Source organism: Nicotiana tabacum, chromosome 7 (assembly GCF_000715075.1).
Source record: "Nicotiana tabacum cultivar K326 chromosome 7, ASM71507v2, whole genome shotgun sequence".
Taxonomy (NCBI): domain Eukaryota; kingdom Viridiplantae; phylum Streptophyta; class Magnoliopsida; order Solanales; family Solanaceae; genus Nicotiana; species Nicotiana tabacum.
In genome coordinates, this window is record NC_134086.1 from 127666857 (window position 1) to 127688431 (window position 21575).

At 35.0% G+C, this 21575-nt stretch overlaps 1 protein-coding gene across 1 annotated transcript; it reads left to right on the top strand.

The window, feature by feature from the left end:
- The first annotated feature begins 6276 nt into the window (after positions 1 to 6276).
- LOC107821696 (uncharacterized) lies at positions 6277 to 10431 on the top strand. Its single transcript, XM_016648142.2, has 6 exons — positions 6277 to 6725; positions 7211 to 7506; positions 8569 to 8745; positions 8840 to 8946; positions 9053 to 9360; positions 9721 to 10431. The coding sequence occupies exons 2-6, from the start codon at positions 7387 to 7389 to the stop codon at positions 10317 to 10319; spliced, it is 1311 nt and encodes a 436-aa protein (XP_016503628.2). The 5' UTR covers positions 6277 to 6725; positions 7211 to 7386; the 3' UTR covers positions 10320 to 10431.
- Positions 10432 to 21575: the final 11144 nt, after the last annotated feature.

Consider the following 21575-nt stretch of genomic DNA (forward strand, 5'->3'; position numbering starts at 1 on the left):
CCCATTGATAAGTAACAGTCCCATTGGAAAAATATTTGACATGTATATGTTTAACCTAGATTTGTTAATTGTTAGTATTCGTGGAATATCTTCCTCAATCGAAAATCTTAATTAGATTGATAACAAATTAAAAATTGAGTGAAAAAGGATGCCTTCGAGAAGCTCAATTAATAATTGAAATAGTAAATCTTGTACTCATATCTTCCTCAATCGAAAATCTTAATTAGATTGATAACAAATTAAAAATTGAGTGAAAAAGGATGCCTTCGAGAAGCTCAATTAATAATTGAAATAGTAAATCTTGTACTCATATCTTTCTAGTTGATGCATATTCTATGAAAAAGACAGTTTTTTTTCCTTGAAACGGTTAGCTAGATATATGCTTTCGCACCTTTTTTTATTAGTTTAATAAAGAGGAATATAATACATATGTTTTGTTTTTTCTTGAATCTATTAATAATAATTGCCTAAGAGGAGTCGTTGTCAATATCAGAAGCTAATCTCATTCAAGCGTGGAAAGAGGCTATTCTTGTAAGTATAGTATCTATAAAGGGAAGAGCATGCTTCTTGACTACCTACATAACTTGAAATAGTAATTAGGACTATGACATAAATTCCTTTATCCTACCTTTTTAATCCAATTCTAATCATTGTTTAATATGAGATGGGCCCATTTGGATTTGATGCCTATTTCATCTCCTTAAAATCAAGAAAGATTTAGAATAAAATTGCATCCACACGTGAATTCTCAATAAGCTACTACTCAGTAGCTCTTTTCACAATAACCCCACCTTATAGGTAGGCTAAGAATATATACCGGTAGAGATACAATAGTGTATAGATATGAGATAAGATTGGATCAAGAAAGTTTCAACATGGAGATGTTATAACATATAATTAGAGGTATAATAACAACAAGGTGCAAAGTAACTAAATCTAAACAAAGTTAATTAGCCATACAGAGGAAAAATCACCAAGGTTGTGATGGAGTGTTAAGTACTCATTCATTCTTAACCAGATATATATTTTGGATTCGAGCCCTTGATATGAAATCGCCTTTGTTAGGGAGCACTTTATCCTCTAATATGGGATTTTCTAGCGCGAACTATGATTTAGTCGGGCTCCAATGCGGGTATCGGACACCGGATGAGAACTCAAAAAAAGCTATAGAAAGGAAAAAACAAACACATTATAGAGAATTGAACTTAAGGTGTTAAGCTTTTTAGAAGATGAAATCATTTCTTTTTCTTTGGTAGCTGGGATTTGAAAGCTCACTGATCCGATTAATTCAAATTCGTTTGAGATAGACTAATAGGGTTAATACGTTCCATATCAAGAGATTTCTCATCTCCGAGGCTTAGATTCGTAACTTGTGACTAAGAATAAAGGAGGCAAATCCTTCCGTCGAACGCCTTAGTGGTACTTTGTGCTCTTGTTGCGCTGTCAAACTTCGTGATTCCCAACTTCGCCGCTTAAATGGGGCTGCTTAGATATGGGCCATGGCTATGAATATTCTATTTCTAATATTACTATTTCTAATATATAGAGATTTGATCATGGTGATGAGATGAAAAAAGTTGAAAGGTAGATATGGAATTGAAATATGTGTATGAATGACTAGACCTCCAACTAGAGAAATGACCACTTGATTTAGGAATTATTTTATTTCAAAATTCCAAAACGAGTCAGATTGATATTATGGATAATCTTTTTCCCATTTGCAGTGTCTTATTACATACAATGCATGCATCCAAAGAAAGCTTAATGGTCTCTCCAGCTAACCCCATGTCCCACCAAGATCTTGAGCGTGGTTGTTTCGAATATATTATGCATATAGTATTTTATTTTATTAATTAAATATATATGATGACGCCAACTTATTTTAAAGCTAACACATCGAACACTCGACCTGTATTTAGTTGAACCGATTTTGAGTTTTAGTCTTGGCAAAGCCTGAGGAAGTCAATTTGCCTAGGAAATTAGCTTACTTTATTTTTGGACTTGAGATTACTCAATTTTGACCCACAGTTAAAATTATATTTGATTTGTTATAGTATCGTGAAATTCACTTTCTACATTATAGTACTCCTATATCCTTAATTTTTCAATTTTTTGTTGTGTAAAATTATAAAACTGATTTATAAAAATTTTTAACATAAATATACTTGATTTGCCGTTTGAAAATTCTATGTCAAACAGACATGGTAAGATAAGGGAGTGTAACATTTAGGTACACATTTTCTTATTATGTCTTTTAAACATATCAAAGAAAAATAAAAGTGAAGCCAATGAATACCCAATGAGGCGATGACCATGTCCAAACAACAACATACCTAATATTTTTCTATATGGGAGTTTGGAGAGAATAACATGTACGCAAATCTTACCCTTACTTTATGTAGCTAGGTAGAGAGTCGGTTTTCAAGAGACTTCGGCTCACGCAATTTGATGGCCATGTCCCTTACAAGAGGCCAATATCGTCAATGTCACTCTTCCACAAACAAAAGATAAGAATGCCACTTTTGTTCAAAACCCCTATTGCCATCACTTTCACTTAGATTTTTGATAATATCACATAGTGTTGCTACTATCATAAAAGTAATGATTGGTCTTTTAGTCACATAAGAATAGAAAAGAATAGAAAGAGGGCCTTTCTTATTTTAAGCCATGTAAATGTGCAGATGTTTAGCATTGGCGTCTGAAGGAGAGTAGTTGCGCATGCATTTCCACATTCTTCCACTTCTTGCACATTCTTTTTTCCGATGTGTAGAGGACAGATTACGTATGGCCCAATTCCTTTGTAACTTTCAACGTTATCTACTTAAGGGAGATTTTGCAGCCAGTTTCTGAAATTCTTTATTTAAAAAAAAAAAAAAAATCCCACGTGCAAAGATTGATGCTTCTTTACATAGTTTATTTGCATCACTCTTTTTTTTATATTCCTAATATTTTATGGATTTGAGTTTAATGTGCTCATCGTAAAAAAATTCTTGACAAATAATTATAAAGTAATTACAAAGAAATTTTATGATAAGTATTAATTGGTAATTTGGTAAAATAATTTTCAAATGACACGCTTCACATATTAATTAAACTATACTGATAAATGATAATATAAACGAATATGTAAATTTTCAGTGTTACATAACTTATATTTGTGTTTGACGTATTTATATATCCTTCTAAGCAGAGGAGTGGAGGGTCCAAAATTTAAAATTTTAGATTATTGTAATTGGGGTCCACCTCCGCTAATAAATGAAGAAACTTGTTTGAACGTACTTATTCAAATGGTTCAATAACAAAAAAGAAAAAGAAAAAAGTAATTTGTGTAGTGTCTAAGTGAAAATTTTCAATTTATATTTTGTTAATGAATAACAAGTATGTCTTTGAGATGATTGAAAACAAGAAGAAAGAGAAATGATTTATCAAACACCCGTCGATTAAAGTTTGAAACTTTAATTTCCACATAGTATTGATTTTAGATTGGGTAATCCTCTTAATTTCACTGTTAGGGACATTATTTACTGGTACTGAGTGTGCTACACACTTAACATGTAAATTCCGATCTTTTATGCGTACAAGGAATTCTCTCTTTTTGACATGATTTTAGATATAAATTCCACAATAAAACATCTTACAAGATAATAATTTTGTATGAGATTCTTACACAGATAGCCAGTTTTATTTGCTGTCTACTCTTCCTAGCTAATCGCTATATATAAACTATATACTGATTATACATAATTATATACATATTACTTATAATTATACATGTATTATACATTTGTCGAACATTTTTAGTTTAAGCGGTTGAATGAGCGAATACCTAAGTTAACTCTGATATATTTTACATACTCGGTAAACTCTTCATTCCGATCTGAAATACGGTTGGCTCCATCAAAGTTGTAGTAGATTGAAATTAATCACTATTTTTCATTTTCTCAAGAGATTTCTTGATGCAAGACAAAAAGGGAGTAAATAAGAAAAAGAAGAGGAAGCTGGATTCACACTATAGGTAGAAGTAAATCTATGATCCAAACAATCAATGACCAGATTTTTGGTCTCAGATTTTTACCAGGAAAATGAAGACAACATAGAAAACTCAGATTTTTGTCCTTATTAAACAAAGTCAGAACTATCTTGCACTGTATGTGAAAAGGCACAAAATAATTAACCCCTCCATCTCATTTTTCTTCTTTTGTTTTTACTTTTCTGGGTAGAAAACAAAAAATAATAGGTCAAACTTCATTTTTGTCATTTGTAGTTTGGTCATAAGTTTGGACTCGGATTCTTTTGAATTACAATTTACGCCAATTTTACATTTTTAAATCGAGGAAAATAGCAATTAAAACAGATGTAACAGTAGTAAATCCCAGCTAATCCTTTTTTCACTATCAAATTTGTAGTGACTATAACAAACATTTTTTATATATTCTAATTTTAGTTTAATATTTTTTATTGAAAATGAAGTAACGCCAACAAAACATTTATTAACAAGAAAGAAATACTTATGACTAAGAGGACCACATTTAACTAAATCTATCACGTCGGTTTTTAATCTAAAAGAGTCAAGATCCATATATTCCTTTTAAATCCCCAAGAGCAGCTCTAGTGTAGAAATTGCAAAACATTTACAGTGTCCAAAGCCAAAGTTTTCACAATTTAATTAATTGTTTAGCCATTATGTGTATTTAATAATTTGTTAAGTCTTTGTCAGATTCTAAGTTATAAGCAGTGGGGGAGTTAGAATTTTGATCAAGAGGTGTCAAAATATAAATAATTAGATACATCGAAAAGTCAAGGGGAGTCAACGTATAGTAAATATACATAAAAAAAGAATTATCTAGCAATATAGTGTAATTTTCCGACGAAGGGGTGTCGCTTGACACCCCTTGGTTCAATGTGGCTCCGCCACTGGTTATAAGTACTGGTTAAGTATTTAAAACAAATTTTAAAGAATAACATGTTCTATAGTCTGCTACCGCGTATAATAAGCATTTATCGGTGTATGAGACTAATAATAAATGTAAAACATGCAAAAAATGCATCTTCCCAATTAAAACGATAGTCTCACCACCCAAGTAATAATTTTGCCTCTTAACCCATTGATTACAAAAGCCATAAGTATTACCAAAATCCAGAGAAACGCTTAAAAGAAAATTGTTGAAGGTCATAAAAATAACTTTTTGGTAAGAATCAACTAATAAATTATTAACGATCATAATACCGAATGCGCTGATTATCTAGACACCAACCTCCGACTACAAAGCCGAAGTATGAGTTCAGATTATGTGTAATATTCTTTTTGTTCTTAAATAAATTGGTAAGTCGTCATTCACGTGTTTATTTGTTTTAGCGCAAAAGTCAGAAAGCTTTTACTTATGTAGCGTATTTAATTCCTACAAGCAAGAAAATTTTGTTGTTTTCGCCATTATAAGTTGACGTCAAAACTAAAATAAATTGGCAAGTCACTAATGTGTCTACTCGTTTTAGATCGAAAAGTTAGAGTGTTTGTTATTATGCAACATGTTTAATTCCCACGAAAGGCAATATTATTGTTTTTCACCATTATATTATAAGTCGACGCAATTTAAGATCAAGAGTAATCGGTCTATAAACCGCATCTTAAGCAACAAAAATAACATGAAAATAATAATTGAAGTATTATGTTTACTAAAACCGGAATCATCCAATAAACATTAAACAAATATGTTATAGATCTATACTCCACACAAAAAAAAAAAAAAAAGTACACAATTCTCACTATTACTAATATATACTATATAGTACTACTCCTAGTTGCTAGAGCATCCTCGATTAATCAAGTTGAATTCGAATTTACTTAACTAACAAAATAGAATTGACCTATAAATGAAAGTTTAGACCAATGATTTTTTTCGAGGACCAAATAAATGAAGTAGTAATAATTAGTGCTCCTTTACTTTTTTTAGCCATCTACATTCTAATAAAGACAAAACTCTTTCACACATAAAATGCAAGACTTGTGATTTTTATTGCGATTTGTTAATGTAATCTGATAGAAGATTTAGCTGATAAATCCGATATACAATTAAACAATTTATATTCCACTAAAAAGTAATACATGCATCTTTAACTGTTAGACAAAAATGGAAAAGAGGGGTAAAAGCAGATTTACCACATTTTTCAGAAAAAGAAAAAACCTCTAAATGGAATTTGACTTTTTTTTTATATATATATATATTTACCGCCAATAGAAAAAATCCCTACAAAAATTAAAGACTTCACACAGTCAGACAGAGTCCTTTATATCCACAATCACTATACTATTGGCTTCTTCTCAATATAAACAACTGACCCTTTTCACTGTGCATCCTCCTCCCTCCCTCCCTCCTTTTCTTCTTCGCTATTTCTTCCTTTCAACTACATATTCTCTTATCAGAAAAGCTCAGAATCGTTCCTTTTTTTCTTTCTTTTGATTTTTTTTTCTTTTTGGGAATTCTCTACACAGCAGCATGGTACCCCGAGATAGAAAGGCTGTTCATGGGGGCTTATATGCTACTTCTGTTTCTAAGCAACGGCTTCATCAAAACTTTGAATCTATAAACCCGCAAGTTAACGATCATGATGATCGCGTTGGCTATCTGAACACCAGCCTTAGGCTAAAAAGTCGAAGTATGAGCTCAGATTCTGATGAAGATGGTCGCCCCAAAAGGTTCAAGCCGTCACCAGAATCTAATTCAGAGGTTGGTTGGCTTATGTGTAAAGGTTTTAATTCTAAGTTGCAATATGCATGGTTGCTTTTTCTTTTTCTTTTTTTTCTATTTTATATATCTGCATGTGTTTTTTTAGTTTTTATATGTGTCCTTTCAGCACATGTTTTATAGGTCGGCACACCTTGACCCCTCATTCACTTCGAATCCACATTTGTTCAATTTTATTTAATCTTGTTTTTTCTTTCTTTCTCTTTCATGTTAGATTGTGTTTTGTTTCCATCCTTGGCAGAGTATTTGTTCGTTTCCACTCCATTTATTTTCGTTTTTTGTATCTATAGTTCAGAAATAGATATGAACATCTCATTAGCTAGTAAAAACAAAGTAAATCAAGTCACTAATCAATAAAAAACAAACCAACCATTATTTGATTTATAAAAAATGAAAACAATTTGTTAGTAAATATTCTTGTTTCTTCTTTCATAACCACACATTAATTAATTATTGAATTTTTGCAGGATGGAGAAATGAATTTAGTGAATGAGGCAAACCTTCTTGGTCTGACACTAAAGAGACACCATCTTTTTTGAACTTAATAGAAACGCAACTTTCAGAAGGAAAGAAAGGAAGTTCTTCTAGCAGTCCTCCACGCCAATTAGGAAGACCAGCAGCTTCTTCTCGCAATGGAAATCAAATGAATTCTTCGAAAAATGCTAATAAAAATAGGTCAAAGATGGAGGATTTTGCTGCTGTTTCTGAAAAATTGAAGGCTTCCAACTTCCCTGCTATAAAGCTCAAGATTGGTGATTGGGAGGTAAAACTTGTTTGGGCTTTTGCATGTCATAAAGTATTTTAAACAATTAAAATAATAGTAATTATTATCATTATTTGATGAAACCATACAACTTTTTAATGATATACGTATCACTTACTAGCTTTTATCTTAAATTTTAGACATTGATCTTTGACAAATGAAGTAATAGTTCTTCTTATTTTTTATTTCAACAATAATTAAAAAGAAAATGACATTGTATACCACCCTTAAAATAATAACCGAATGTATATTTTTTGTATACATATATATATATATATATATATATATATATATATATATATATATATATATATATATATATATATATTGTGTGTTATATAAAAAATTATACAAATTATATACACTTTTTCGGCTACTAAATGTAAAAAAATTTTGACGCGGGTTAAAAAGGATAATACCCCTAATTAAAATGTAGGACCTGGTGATAGATACCATCTTGTCACCAATCTATAAAAGCACCTTATTACCACATAATTTTAAAACAAGAACCGGCCCTTAAGTTTTCATATTTTTTTCACAACTGATGATAAACTTTAGTGCAATCAATTTCAAAAATAAAGTTTCTATCCACATAGAATAAGATGAAACTTTTATTAACATAATTGACTAAAACAATTATTCGCATAGCACATCCAAATCTAGATAAAGAAATTGTTCGCTAGGTTAACATCATACATAATTAAAATAATGTAATCATAATCCGTGTAACATTAAAATTTTAGAATGTGTCCATATTTAATAGGGAAAATCTCACTTTTAGCAGCAGCAGAAACTTTATATTTGTTAGCCGCAAAAGTGTATAACATTTGTATATTTTTTGTATATAACATACATAAACGTATGTATATATACATAAAATATACAAAAAAATATATATTTTTTGACTATTATTTTAAGAATGGTTATGCAATATCATTTTTCCTATTTAATACTACATAGGGTACAAATGATTTATGATTAATATAAACCAACCATAACTAGTTTAAAAAATTGCATTATAAGTAAATGATTGAAATAACTAATTAATGAAATATTTGGCAGAGAGTTTCAAGGTACGAAGGTGATTTGATAGCGAAATGTTATTATGCTAAGCGAAAATTAGTGTGGGAAATTCTAGATGGACCGCTGAAGAGCAAGATTGAAATGCAATGGTCAGATATCATTGCTATTAGAGCCATCATTCTACAAAATGATCAATCAGGAGTTCTCGAGATTGAGGTTAGTTTCTTTTCTCTCTTAATTTTGTTAAAAATATTAATGTTATTGTAATTTTGGATTTAATTATTGCCACATATACTTACCATTGATACAGTTGAATCAACCACCTTCCTTTTATCGTGAAACAAATCCTCAACCAAGAAAGCACACATTGTGGCAGCAGACATCAGATTTTACTGGAGGCCAAGCTCCCACTTACAGGTGAACTTTCCCTTTCAGAAAATTAAACTTTCTCTATTTTATGTTTTTTTTCTCTATTTGAAAATAAAATACTTTCAAATGATTTTTTTAAACTTATATTTTTTAGGAGGCACTGGGTTAGATTTCCACCGGGAGTACTTGACAAGCACTATGAGAAGCTATTACATTATGATGCAAGGCTGAATGAACTAAGCAAACAACCTTTCCCTAGCCAATTATCTCCTTATTTTGAATCAGATGTTCCTGAGTTTTCGGATTACTTTGACAATAGATATGGATCCCAGTTTTTTTCCAAGATGCATCATCCTATTCGTTTCTCTTCTTCTTCCATTTTAATCCCTAACCATCCAATGCATAATAGAAGGACAACGATGGCACCTGTCAGAAATTTCAGTTCAAGCTTTTCAGTGTCAGGTATGCACGATAATTATTCTATATAACTGTTTAATTTTATCACTCAAGCAGGGGCGAAGCCACCTTTTGCTCTGGGTGGTCAATTGACCACCCTTCGTTGAAATATTACGAAAAATTATACGGCATATATAAGTAAAATATTATATTTTAGATATATATAACATATATCGAATACCTTTTATGGGAAATACTCTTATTTTTTTCATTGACTAAGTATATATTCATTGGCGGGTGTTTCTAGACATATATAGCTCAACTAAAAAATTTGTGCTTGCTTCCATTAGTTTGATTTTGAAGGGTTATGACCCATTAAAGTTTATCTTGTACATTTTACCTTAGTGATGATTGTTGTGAATGCAGGTGAAAGGAGAAGTAACTATGCAAATACCGACCAAAGGAGGGTGCTTTTGCGACAAGGACCAAACAACTTGGTGAATGTTGCAATGGGAAATCAAACTATTGGAATGTTGCCCGTTTCTACAACACCACAAGCTAATTGGGGTATTCCAACCCAGAATTATCAAGCTATGTATCAACAAAATGAGTTGACGGGACATAATCAAGATAATGTAGTGCTAAACTATATAGAGAACCATTTATTGAATGACAATCAAATGGCATACTCCAACGAATTAAAACTAGCTGGAAATGCAGACTCGATGTACTCATTGCTCGAGCATCACCAAAATGGAAGTGTTGATGCTACACGTGATGAACATGGTTTAAACTTTGGTTATCATATAACAGACAACTATGCACAGGATGCTGTACCAAACAATGGACTGGCTTACACGGAGCCAATTAATTGGATGGTTCCTCAAGAAACAAATCAAAACCTAAAGTTGGAACAATTTATGGAGCATTCAACTAGTCTTTCTACCTATTCTGATACAGTACATGGAGGTTATCCAACTCTAGATGTTTACGGCGAACAAAAAAGTAGGGTTCAAGGGGAGTAGGCGACAGAAGATCTTGTTCCATGTTTTTCCTTTTTGCAAGTACATTATTATTATTGTCTTATCAGAAAGTAGATAACTTTGGGACCCTCAAATTAAGGGGTCTCCTCGTCAATTCTACCTTCATCTTTCATTGGGGTTAGATGTAGCTCAATAGTGTAGTGTCACCTAATAATACTAAGGGTGTATTAATCCAAAATTGTTAAAGAAGCAAAAAGGAAAAACCACCTTTTCATCCTCCAAAAGTTTTTTAATATTGCTTCAGATTCTATTGCTGAAGACTTGAGGGAACACAAGCATAAGAGATCAACTTTTTAACTTTCGAATACTCACAGGACATGTTACCTGAACATCGTTACTAACTGGGAAGCATTTCTGCAATGATACTGGAGTTAATTTAGCAAGTGATTGAGGTTGATTTGTCCCCTGTTTTGCTACCGGCCATAGGCATTTGTACTCTGTCTCGTCAAACTCTCTTATTTGATGCAAACTAGAACTTGTCCTTCTGAATCCAACCCTCTTCCTCTTTCTCCCTCACTTGCACATTCTCTTCTTCTTCCCCTCTCTCTGGCTGAGTTCCAATCTGACAAAGGTTGTTCTCTTTAGCTTAATCGACAGATTACTTGTTCAACTATTTCACTTATTTTCTTCCCAATCCCATTGTTATCCAACATACTCTCCCAAAATGATATAGAGGTTTCTCAAGCACAAACACATGCATCAAGACTTTACAAACCAATCAAGTAGAGCAAACTAAACTAAATGATGGTTTCATCAGATGAGCCCCTTATACTTTCCATCCTACTCTTAATTGAGTTGGAGCAATTACCAAAACAGCTCAGAATTCGTGAATAAACAAAAAATGAAGAAAGAGCATAGCATAATTGTATGTGGATAAAAATTGGTAAGTTCAGAAATAAGAATAAGTAGACATAACTTCCAATAGGCAAAATAAATAGGCATGACTTAAGTGCTATGCAGGCTAATGAGCATAGAGTTGGGATTCTTCAGCATCACATCCTAAGCAAGACACATTAAACATCTTACCATCTGAGAAGAATAATTCTGATAAACTCCGGTAGCAAGCCTAAGATTCAGTTCCCATCACTGGCTCCAGTTTTATCCTGGTTATATCTGGGTGACTTGAACTGAAAGTAAAATCGGCAAACTGCTTCAAGTGCAAATAATAAAGAACCAGCAACCCCAATAATTCATAGCAGAAATCCTGTGTCAAGTTAGCAAATCCCTTAAATTAGTTGCTTCATTCTTGAAAGCTCAAATACATTTAATCAAACACTTGATATAGGATATACAATAAGGACAAGGGACTACTGCTTTCAACAACGGCATCTTTCACCATATCTACAAGTAATTAACCATAGACGGACATGGAATTCTATGCACAGAGCAACATTAACCACAGCTGAAGTTACTAGCAACTGCTTTATTAGTAAACTGAACTCTCATTTTACAACACTAGTATCGAGTGATCCTAAACAGGCATGTACTGAAGACAAAGATGCATACCAAGCCTGATTCTAGTCCATAGGCCTATTTCACTATAATATGGCAAGAAATATAGGTCATTAAATCGCCATTCCTTTAGAAGCTTGTGGAGCCTACATGCTGTATTGGGAAAAATTGAGTTTACATATTGAAGTGATTGAAAGATGACGTGTCATGACATGGATGCTGGTCAACGGATGATGATTAGCAAAGAGGCACGAGTTGCAACAGATACGAGCAGAGGCACATGAAGAGGCATGAGCGGTTATTCAGAAGACTCAACGCTCGTACCTATTCAATCCAAAAATCAAGGAGAATGAATCTGACAGTACAAGAGAGTACAGATACAGTATTTAATAAGCATTAAATACTAAAAATGTTGGGGAATCTGTATTGAATCACAATAATTATGTAACGTAGCATTTAATGCCTTTAATTGTCTCTAATGACCTTATTTTGACAAAGGCATAACGTATAACTTGGAGATAGCTATAAAGGAAGAGAATGGATCATTTTGTAAGGACACGAAAGACTATCTGAATACATTGGTTTACTTTGTTTTCTTCTGATTATCTTATTGCTGACAAAATCACCTTCCTTTATTCATTCTTTGATTATCAGTAACCCGAGTTCTTCTAAATTAATGCTTTAACCGAAATTTCACTTTTTGGTTAAACAAATTGGTTCCGTTACAGGGAATCTGATAATCTATTCTTTCTTAGCCTAACCTTTTTTTTGTTGCATCAACTATGTCGAACATCAATGACAACACCCAAGGAAACCAACAACTCCAGGAGAATCCACAGGATGACCACATCCCAATCCCTTCTCCACAAAGCTCCCCTCGACGATCTCGAGAAGGCACTCCTGATAAATCTCATGCAAATGGAAATGCTCAATTCGAAAATAATGAAGCTATCAATGAAGCTTTGCAAAAGCTAATCGCCCAACAAGTCAATAAAGCTCTTGAGGCCTTTGTCAGCCAATTACCGTTGCACCACCAACACCCACTCCAAATAATAACACTTTGGAGAACCTTTGTTCTGGGCTTGCTAATTCAGGTAGTGGTGGAATCCCCAGCGAGTCATGGGAAGGAGAACCGGGCAACTTAGTCAATTCTGATTTACAAAATTTAGTACTAACATTGCAGAAACAGCTCAAGGAGCAAAGTGACCGCATAGAGCAAATACCTAGAGTACCGCTCGTAATCAAAGGGATAGATAAAGATAAATATTCACAACAACCTTGGAAGCCAAGTGCTGCTCCCCTCCCAATTCCAAAGAAATTCAAAATGCCCGATATTCCAAAATATAATGGAACAACTAATCCACGAGACCATGTGACTGCATTCACAACATGCGTAAAAGGCAACGACTTGACCAAACAAGAAATTGAATCAGTATTGGTCAAAAAATTCGGTGAAACACTACTAAGTGAGCATTAACATGGTATTCTCTTTTACCTGAAAATTTCATAAATTTTTTGCTGAGCTTGCAGATTCATTTATCAAAGCACACTCGGGAGCTCAAAAAGTCAAAAAAAAAATGGAAGATATTTTCAAAATCAAGCAAGGGGACTCAGAATTGCTTAGGGAGTTCGTGGATAGGTTCCAGCGTGAAAGAATGACGTTACCGCACGTACCTGACAATTGGGCAACTATAGCCTTCACTAGTAATTTGAATGAAAAAAGCTCTGAAGCCACGAGGCGACTCAAGGAAAGTCTTCGTGAATTCCCAGCAACAACGTGGAATGATTCAGTGATCCTCTGTAGGTTGCTGCTAGGTGAAGTTGATCATCTATTAAAGCAAGGATATCTCACTGAATTATTCAGTGAAAGACATAAGCAAGCATATATGAAGAATAGGCAGGAGCCCCCAAAATCACCTTCTCCCAAAAGGACCGTTAATGTGATAAGTGGAGGAGAAGACATCAATGGTGTGGCGTACACAACAACAAATAAAGTCTCCAAAGTCACAATTACCCACGGGAAGCGGGTGCGACATGTCTTAGAGGAAGAAAGCATTACGTTTGATGATGCAGACGCGGATGGCGTATTATCCCATATAACGATGCACTAGTAATATCTTTACTTATACATGATACTAATGTGAAACGAGTTTTGATTGATCCAAGTAGTTCCGTGAACATTATTTTGCTAAGAGTACTACATGAGATGCAAACCAAAGATAAATTAATACCAAAGGTGCATACTCTGTCTAGATTTGACAATTCCAGCGTAGTGACGAAAGGGGAAGTAATACTTACAACATTCGCAGAAGGAGTTGTCAATGATGCAAAATTTCAGGTGGTAGATATGGAGATGGCTTACAATATGATCATTGGGAGACCATGGATCCACGAGATGGATGTCGTTCCGTCAACCTTGCACCAAGTTATTAAATTTCCATCACCATGGAGAATATGTCAAATCCGTGGGGATCAACATACATCCAGAAGCATCAATTCTGTAGCAGATTCACGTACGAAAAACGATGAAAAATAGAAATTACAGAATCCAGTTGATGGTATCACAACACAAACCTCAACTGAACAAGGACGAACAGACATGGATTCAAGGCCAGATGCCATTCAAGAACCAGAAGAAAATGAAAATATCAAAACAACGATTGAAGAGCTGGAAGCTGTAATATTATTTGCACAATGGCCTGAAAGGAAAATCTACGTAGGGGCCAATCTAATCCAAGACATGAAAGGTAAGTTGATTGAATTTTTAAAAACTAACGTAGATTGTTTTGCTTGGTCCCACTCTGATATGACAGAAATACTACCGGAGGTAATGACTCACAAATTAAATGAAGACCCATCATATCCCCTTGTCAAACAAAAGAAGAGAAAGCAAGGAACTTTCAAAAATTAGGTGATTCAAGATGAGGTTCAAAAATTATTAAAGATTGGATCTATCCGTGAGGTAAAGTATCCTAATTGGTTAGCCAATACTGTTGTGGTACCGAAGAAGAATGGTAAGTGGCGAGTTTGTGTGGATTACACAGACTTAACAAAGCTTGTCCTAAAGATTCTTTCCCATTACCACATATAGATTAACTAATTGATGCTACTGCAGGACATAAGTTGTTAAGCTTTTTAGATGCGTATTCAGGATATAATCAGATCAAAATGGATCCTGTGGATGAAGAAAAAACTTCATTTATAACAGACATGGAGACTTACTATTATAAAGTAATGCCCTTTGGTCTTTAAAACGTTGGCGCAACATATCAAAGACTGGTGACCAAAATGTTTCAAGAACATTTGGGAAAAACCATGGAAGTTTATATAGACGATATGCTCGTTAAAACTCAACATTCAGGAGATCATATATCACACCTGTCTGATACGTTTTAGATTTTGCGAAAATTTAACATGAAATTAAATCCTGAGAAATGTGCATTCGGTGTTGCATCAGGTAAGTTTTTAGGTTTTCTTGTTTCTAACCGTGGTATTGAAGTGAATCCCACACAGATTAAGGCCGTTGAAGAAATTCCTGACATGCTTACAAGTAGAAAAGAAGTGCAGAGGTTGACAGGAAGAATTACAGCCTTGGGGAGATTCATTTCTAAATCATCAAAAAAATGCTTTAAGTTCTTTTCAGCTCTTAAAAAGCAAGATCAGTTCGAATGGACTGAGGAATGTCAGCAGGCACTCAAAAATTTGAAGGCATACCTGTCAAATCTGCCATTACTCGCAAAAACAAAGGCTGTGGAAAGATTGCTCATCTACCTTGCTATCTCAGAAGTAGCGGTAAGTGTTGTTTTAGTCCGTGAAGACCAAGGTAAACAATCTCCGATCTATTATGTTAGCAAATCTTTATTAGATACGGAGACGTGGTATCCTCAGTTAGAAAAGCTAGCACTTGCATTAACCATGGCGTCTAGAAAATTAAGGCCTTATTTTCAGTGTCATCATATCGATGTAGTAACTGCATATCCATTACGCAATATATTACAAAAGCATGATTTGTCAGGTAGGTTAGCCAAATGGGCTATAGAATTAAGTAAATATGGCATCGCATACTAGCCTAGAACCGCGATAAAATCTCAAGTGTTAGCAAATTTTGTAGCTGATTTTAGCCAAGGAATGCAATTGGAAGCAGAAAAAGAATTACAAGTGTTCAATGACTCTAATCCGGGAATTTGGACCTTATTCACTGATGGTTCCTCTAATGTGAAGGGTGCAGGCTTGGGAATTGTTTTGGTACCACCTACGGGTGAAACCATTCGACAAGCCATTAAATGTCATTCTATAACTAACAATGAGGCAGAGTATGAAGCTGTGATTGCAGGTTTAGAACTAGCACGAGAACTCAACATTAATCAGATTGTGATAAAAAACGATTCACAGATCGTAGTTAATCAAATGTTGGGGACTTATACGGCCAGGGAAGCACGGATGTAGCAGTACTTAGAGAAGGTACGGGATCTGATCAGGCAATTCCAAACCTGGAAAGTTATGCAAATATCAAGAGATTAAAATGCCAAGGTGGACGCCCTAGTCAATCTCGCATTTGCAGCAGATGTGGCAAGCAATGAAAATGCTTCCGTAATTCATTTGATTCATTCAGTGCTCGATCCAGACAAAAATAAGGTAAATTTTAATAACTTAACCTGGGATTGGAGGAACGAGATTGTTGCTTTTTTGCAGTATGGAACCGTCCCTAAAGACAAGAAAAAAAGCTCATGCGCTTCGGAAAAGGCTGCTCGATATTGCTTAAAGCAAGGTAATCTTTATCAAAAAATGTTCGGTGGACCCTTAGCAAGATGCCTCGGGCCTTCATAGACGGAATATGTAATGAGAGAGATACACGAGGGGCATTGTGGAAATCATGCCAGAGGAAGATCACTGGTAAGAACCATGATTAAGGCAGGTTATTACTGGCCTAAAATGGAAGAAGAAGTGGAAAATTTTGTGGCTAAATGTGATAAGTGCCAAAGATATGGTAATAACATGCATAGACCTGCGGAGTTGTTACATCCGGTCATTGCACCGTGGCCATTTATGAAATGGGAAATGGATATCGTGGGTCCGCTACCACAAGCAAAAGGACAGGTAAAATTCTTGTTTGTACTTACTGACTATTTTACTAAATGGGTGGAAGCATGAGCATTCAAACAGGTGCAAGAAAAAGAAGTTAGAGATTTCATTTGGCGAAATATCATATGTCGATTCGGTATGCCAAAGGAAATCGTGTGTGATAATTCCCCTTAATTTATAGGCGCACAAATTACAGAGTTTTTTCAAAGTTGGCAGATCAAAAGGATTACATCCACACCTTATCATCCGGTGGGTAATGGAAAAGCTGAGTCAACAAACAAAATCATTATCAACAATTTAAAGAAGTGTTTGGAGGAATCCAAAGGTAATTGGCCAGAATTGTTACCTGTTGTTTTATGGGCATATCGCACAACAACAAAAACAAGTACGGGAGAAACACTATTTTCATTGTTTTATGGAGCTGAAGCTTTAATTCCAGTTGAGATAGGAGAGCCAAGTGCAAGGTTTACACAAGTGTCAGAAGAGTCTAATGGCGAAGAAATGCCATAAATCTTGATCTACTTGAAGGAAAAAGAGAAGCTGCATTAATAAGAATGACAGCAAAAAAGCAAGTCATAGAACGATACTACAATCGAAAAGCACGCCTAAGATTCTTCAAGATTGGGGACTTCGTACTCAAAAAGGTTTCTCAATCTACGAAGGCAGTCAATGCGGGAAAATTGAGTCCAACCTGGGAAGGACCCTACAGGATTCATGATATTGTAGGAAAAGGAGCATACGAGCTGGAAATAATAGATGGCAAGATACTACCTTCGCACTGGAATGCTGTTCACTTGAAGATATACTATTTCTGAGGAATACCCACGGTCAGGTATCTATGTTTTAAAATTCTATTTTTGAATTGTTAAAATTTTACTAACGATTTTAGATGATAGACAAAAAGCTAGCCCGTACTAAATGATGAGTCACGACCTGCAAGGCACGTAGAATAAATTAAACTTCCCAGTCTAGGATTACAATTATTCTGATAGAAATTCAAACGGGTTAAGCAGTCTTCATCTATAATCGCACCTCTAAGTCCCGTATGTTTTTCCTTTTCAGGGAAAGGACCAAATGAGAGGAACAATCAAGTGCTCGAGGCTTCATACTTCAACGCTCAAGCACTTGGGACTATATAATATACACAGGCATATGTATAAAGAAGGCAAAGAAGATTGGGAAATAATCAAAGATCAAGCCTAAAAAGTTCACTCATTGAATGAGTCAAATGCAGAGCAAAGTCACGAGCTAAGGCCAAAGAAAAACTTTACCATAGTTAGGGTAAAGGCAATGTACTGAAACAGGTTATAAATAAAAACCTTGTGTCTATTTTTCTTTTTTAAATCTGTTATAAGAAAAACAGTTACGAGAAAGTTATAGATGTAATTCAAGTACATGTAAAGTGTTATTCAAAACTAGATAAAGTTCAAATAAAAACTTGTCAAAGTTATTTCAAGAAACATGTGTATTCCTATTTCTTTTATCGTATATTAACACCGTTATGAAGTTGAGACGTCTTCTTCATTAAGTGTCGAATATAAAAGGACCCTCTTTTATAAAATTCATGATTAATTTAAGTATTCATGAAGTTAACAGAAACATTTTTGAAGAATAAAAATGCAAGTTATTCAGTAAGTCCTTAGAAATAAAGGCAAGAATAAACATAACAGAAGTTCAAATAGTAACGTAAACTTCTTAATATTAGAAAGTTTAGACTAAGTATGAGCTTAGTCATAAACTAAAAATTGTTTATACATATTGCCCCACAAAAGGTCTAGGGACTTAAGTTTCCAAAACAAACCCTCAAATGAGATCAAGGTTTATAATGACATTTCACCAAAAAGAAAAAAAAACACAACACAAAGGAGTTCAAATAAACTTTTCACTGATTTGATGAAGGGACTGAAGCAAGGACCTCAATAGCAGTGGGCTCAACTTGGATTGAAGGAGTGGGGATACCCGTATCAATTTCAACATTTTCAGAAGCTTCAGCTATGGGAGTAGAAAAATCTTGGTTTTGCTGAGCCTTCTCAATAGTCTCTTTGATCTTGACTAACTCAGATTCCAAGTTAAAATTCTCTTGGCTAGCTTCAACAAGGGTATCGCGGCGAGAATTCAAAAATGCCCAACTCACTTCAATGGCAGATTTATCTTCAAGGATCTCGTAGTCTCTTTCCCAATCAACAATTTCATTTTTTAACTTTTCATTTTCAGCCAAGGCAGATTTATAAGAAGCTTGAAGAGAGGCGTGGGAATTTTCTAAAGAACAAACCTTATCATAAGAAACCCGGAGGTCTTCCTGAGTTCGGGTCAAATTTTGCACAAGTTTACCAGCATATGCTTCCTTCTCAGCCAAGAGAGCCTTCAACTCTATGATCTCTTCACTTGCCTTAGAAAGCTGCTCGGAAAAAGAGGTTTCAAGACGAGCCTTCTCCTCATCTGCTTGACTTGAGGAAGCCTTTTCAACTGCCAATTCCGAAGTCAAGGCCCGCACCTGCTGCTCCAAGGTACTCTTACTTTCTTCTAAGAATTCCACATCAATCTGAAGACTTTCATACTGTTCCTTCCAATTATACGCCTCCAATTGATAATCACGCACTAACTGCTCTAAGAGAGTAACCCTTCTCATCATCTCCGTGCCGATGAGGTTGGCCTAAAAACAAAGAAGGGAAAGATAAAGAAATAAGAATCCTGAAGATAGAAAAATGGCAAAGTAAAAGTTTAAAGAAAGGAATACCTTCAAAGAAGCATGCACTATGTCATTCATCAAGGTCAAAGAACTATGGTTGTCTAGCTTAGTTCTCTCAATAGGACCAATTAAAGGCTTTAGCCACATGTCAGCTTGACCTGATTTACTTAAAAGGTTACCCTTAGCGGGGACTTCAATAGTAACTTACCTCATAGCACCACTCCTACTTGAGGAACCAACCTCAGTATGATGAACGGGTGGAGGGGGAATTATTGAAGAAGGAACAGTAGAAGCAATAAAAACAGCCTGGGGATGAACGGAAACAGCCACGATCGGCAAGGAAGGAGTCACGGGAATGGGAGTAGAAAAAGAAGCCAGGGGTGTTTTATCAGAAATTGGACCTAAACTTTCACTACCAAACCCGCGGTCAAAACGCTGCTCAACAGAATCATGAGCAGCAACAGGAACATCATCAACATCATTAGGGATCACTACCGGGGCTTCAGTAGACTTGGTAAGAGGAATAGAACGACGGGGGGATGCTTCGGCTTCATCATCGGAAATAATACATCTACGAGCCCATGACCTTATTATCAAAGAACTGCCGTCTTCACCTTCTTCGGAGTCTCGGTCATCAATGGCTTTTCTTTTCGATGAAGAGCCTAAAATTATTTCTTGGACCCTTTCCAAAGAAATACGAGAAGCCACAATCGCCTCGGCACTAATCCCTCGAACTGCAAATCCTGATAGAAAGAAGGATTAAAATCAGTTCAGGAAAAAGACACTGAGAAGTTAAATAAAAACTCTTAGTAAAATTTTCCTTACCATGAGTTTTTACTTTCCAACCAAAGCGGTGAGAGAGATTTTTCCAAGATCTACTCTCCACTGGGGCTATATTCAGAAACTTTCCTACCCAATCACGGAAATTGGAAATTTCTTCAATGATTCCCATGGTTGCTGGAAAAGAAAAGCAACATTAGAATAATAATCTTCAAACTGAGGAAAAAGGTACGAGACAATTACTGAAAAGAAGACTCACGTGCAAAATTCCACTTCTTAGGGAAGGGAACGTTCTCATCACCCATTAAACCAACAGTGGGGGCAGCAAAAAATCTGGCATACCAGCCACGGTCTCTATCATCTTCGGGGCTAACCAGAACTCTTTTGCTCCTTGCTACTAGTGTAAAAACACCATTGCGAAAGAGTCTGGGGGAGTAAAGATGAACTAGATGGAAGAAAGTAAAAGGCACACTGGCCATATTGCTCAAATACCTCAAACAAGCAACAACCCTCCATACTATTGGGCCAATTTGACTTAAGTTAACATCGATCTAAAGAGGACACTTTATTTCTCAAGGACTCCCTCCAATGACAGTCATTACGAACTAGAGAAATTAGACCTTCTGCGATCTGAGTTGGATAGATATCAGCACGATCTAAAGAGGACACTTGATTTCTCAAGGACTCCCTATCATTATAGAAATATAGTTCAGCAAGAACTATTTCATCCACTGTGGGTTCCCGAACAGGCTCAAAGGGTTCTTTTCCTTTAGAAGAAGATCTTTGAGAAAAAGAACCTTTGTTCTAAAAGCAGGACTGGAACCAGACGAAGGAAGAGAAGAACCACGCAGAGATGAAGATCCTAAATTACGAAGTCTACCCCCTCTTCTACTCCTACTGGGGGCACTAGGGAAGCTATCAACTATGGGGACCCTTTTAGGGTTAGGGTTCGATGAAGACATGATAGTACGAGGAAGAAGCAAACAAAGATTCGAGAATTAGATATTCATAGAACTTTATGTGATAAAGACAAAGAAGAAAACTATATTTATACTGAGAAGCAACCATCAAAGGAAAAGGTACAATGATGGAAAGGTCATAATGAGAACTAATGCTTCGTGATTAGTGAAGCTGTGAAAAAAGCCCTAAAAAGCGCTGCAAAGTTGCAGAACCAGTAAAAGGGTGCCACTTGTGAAGAGCATTAAATGGAAGTGATAATTGAAGCGTCGATTTTG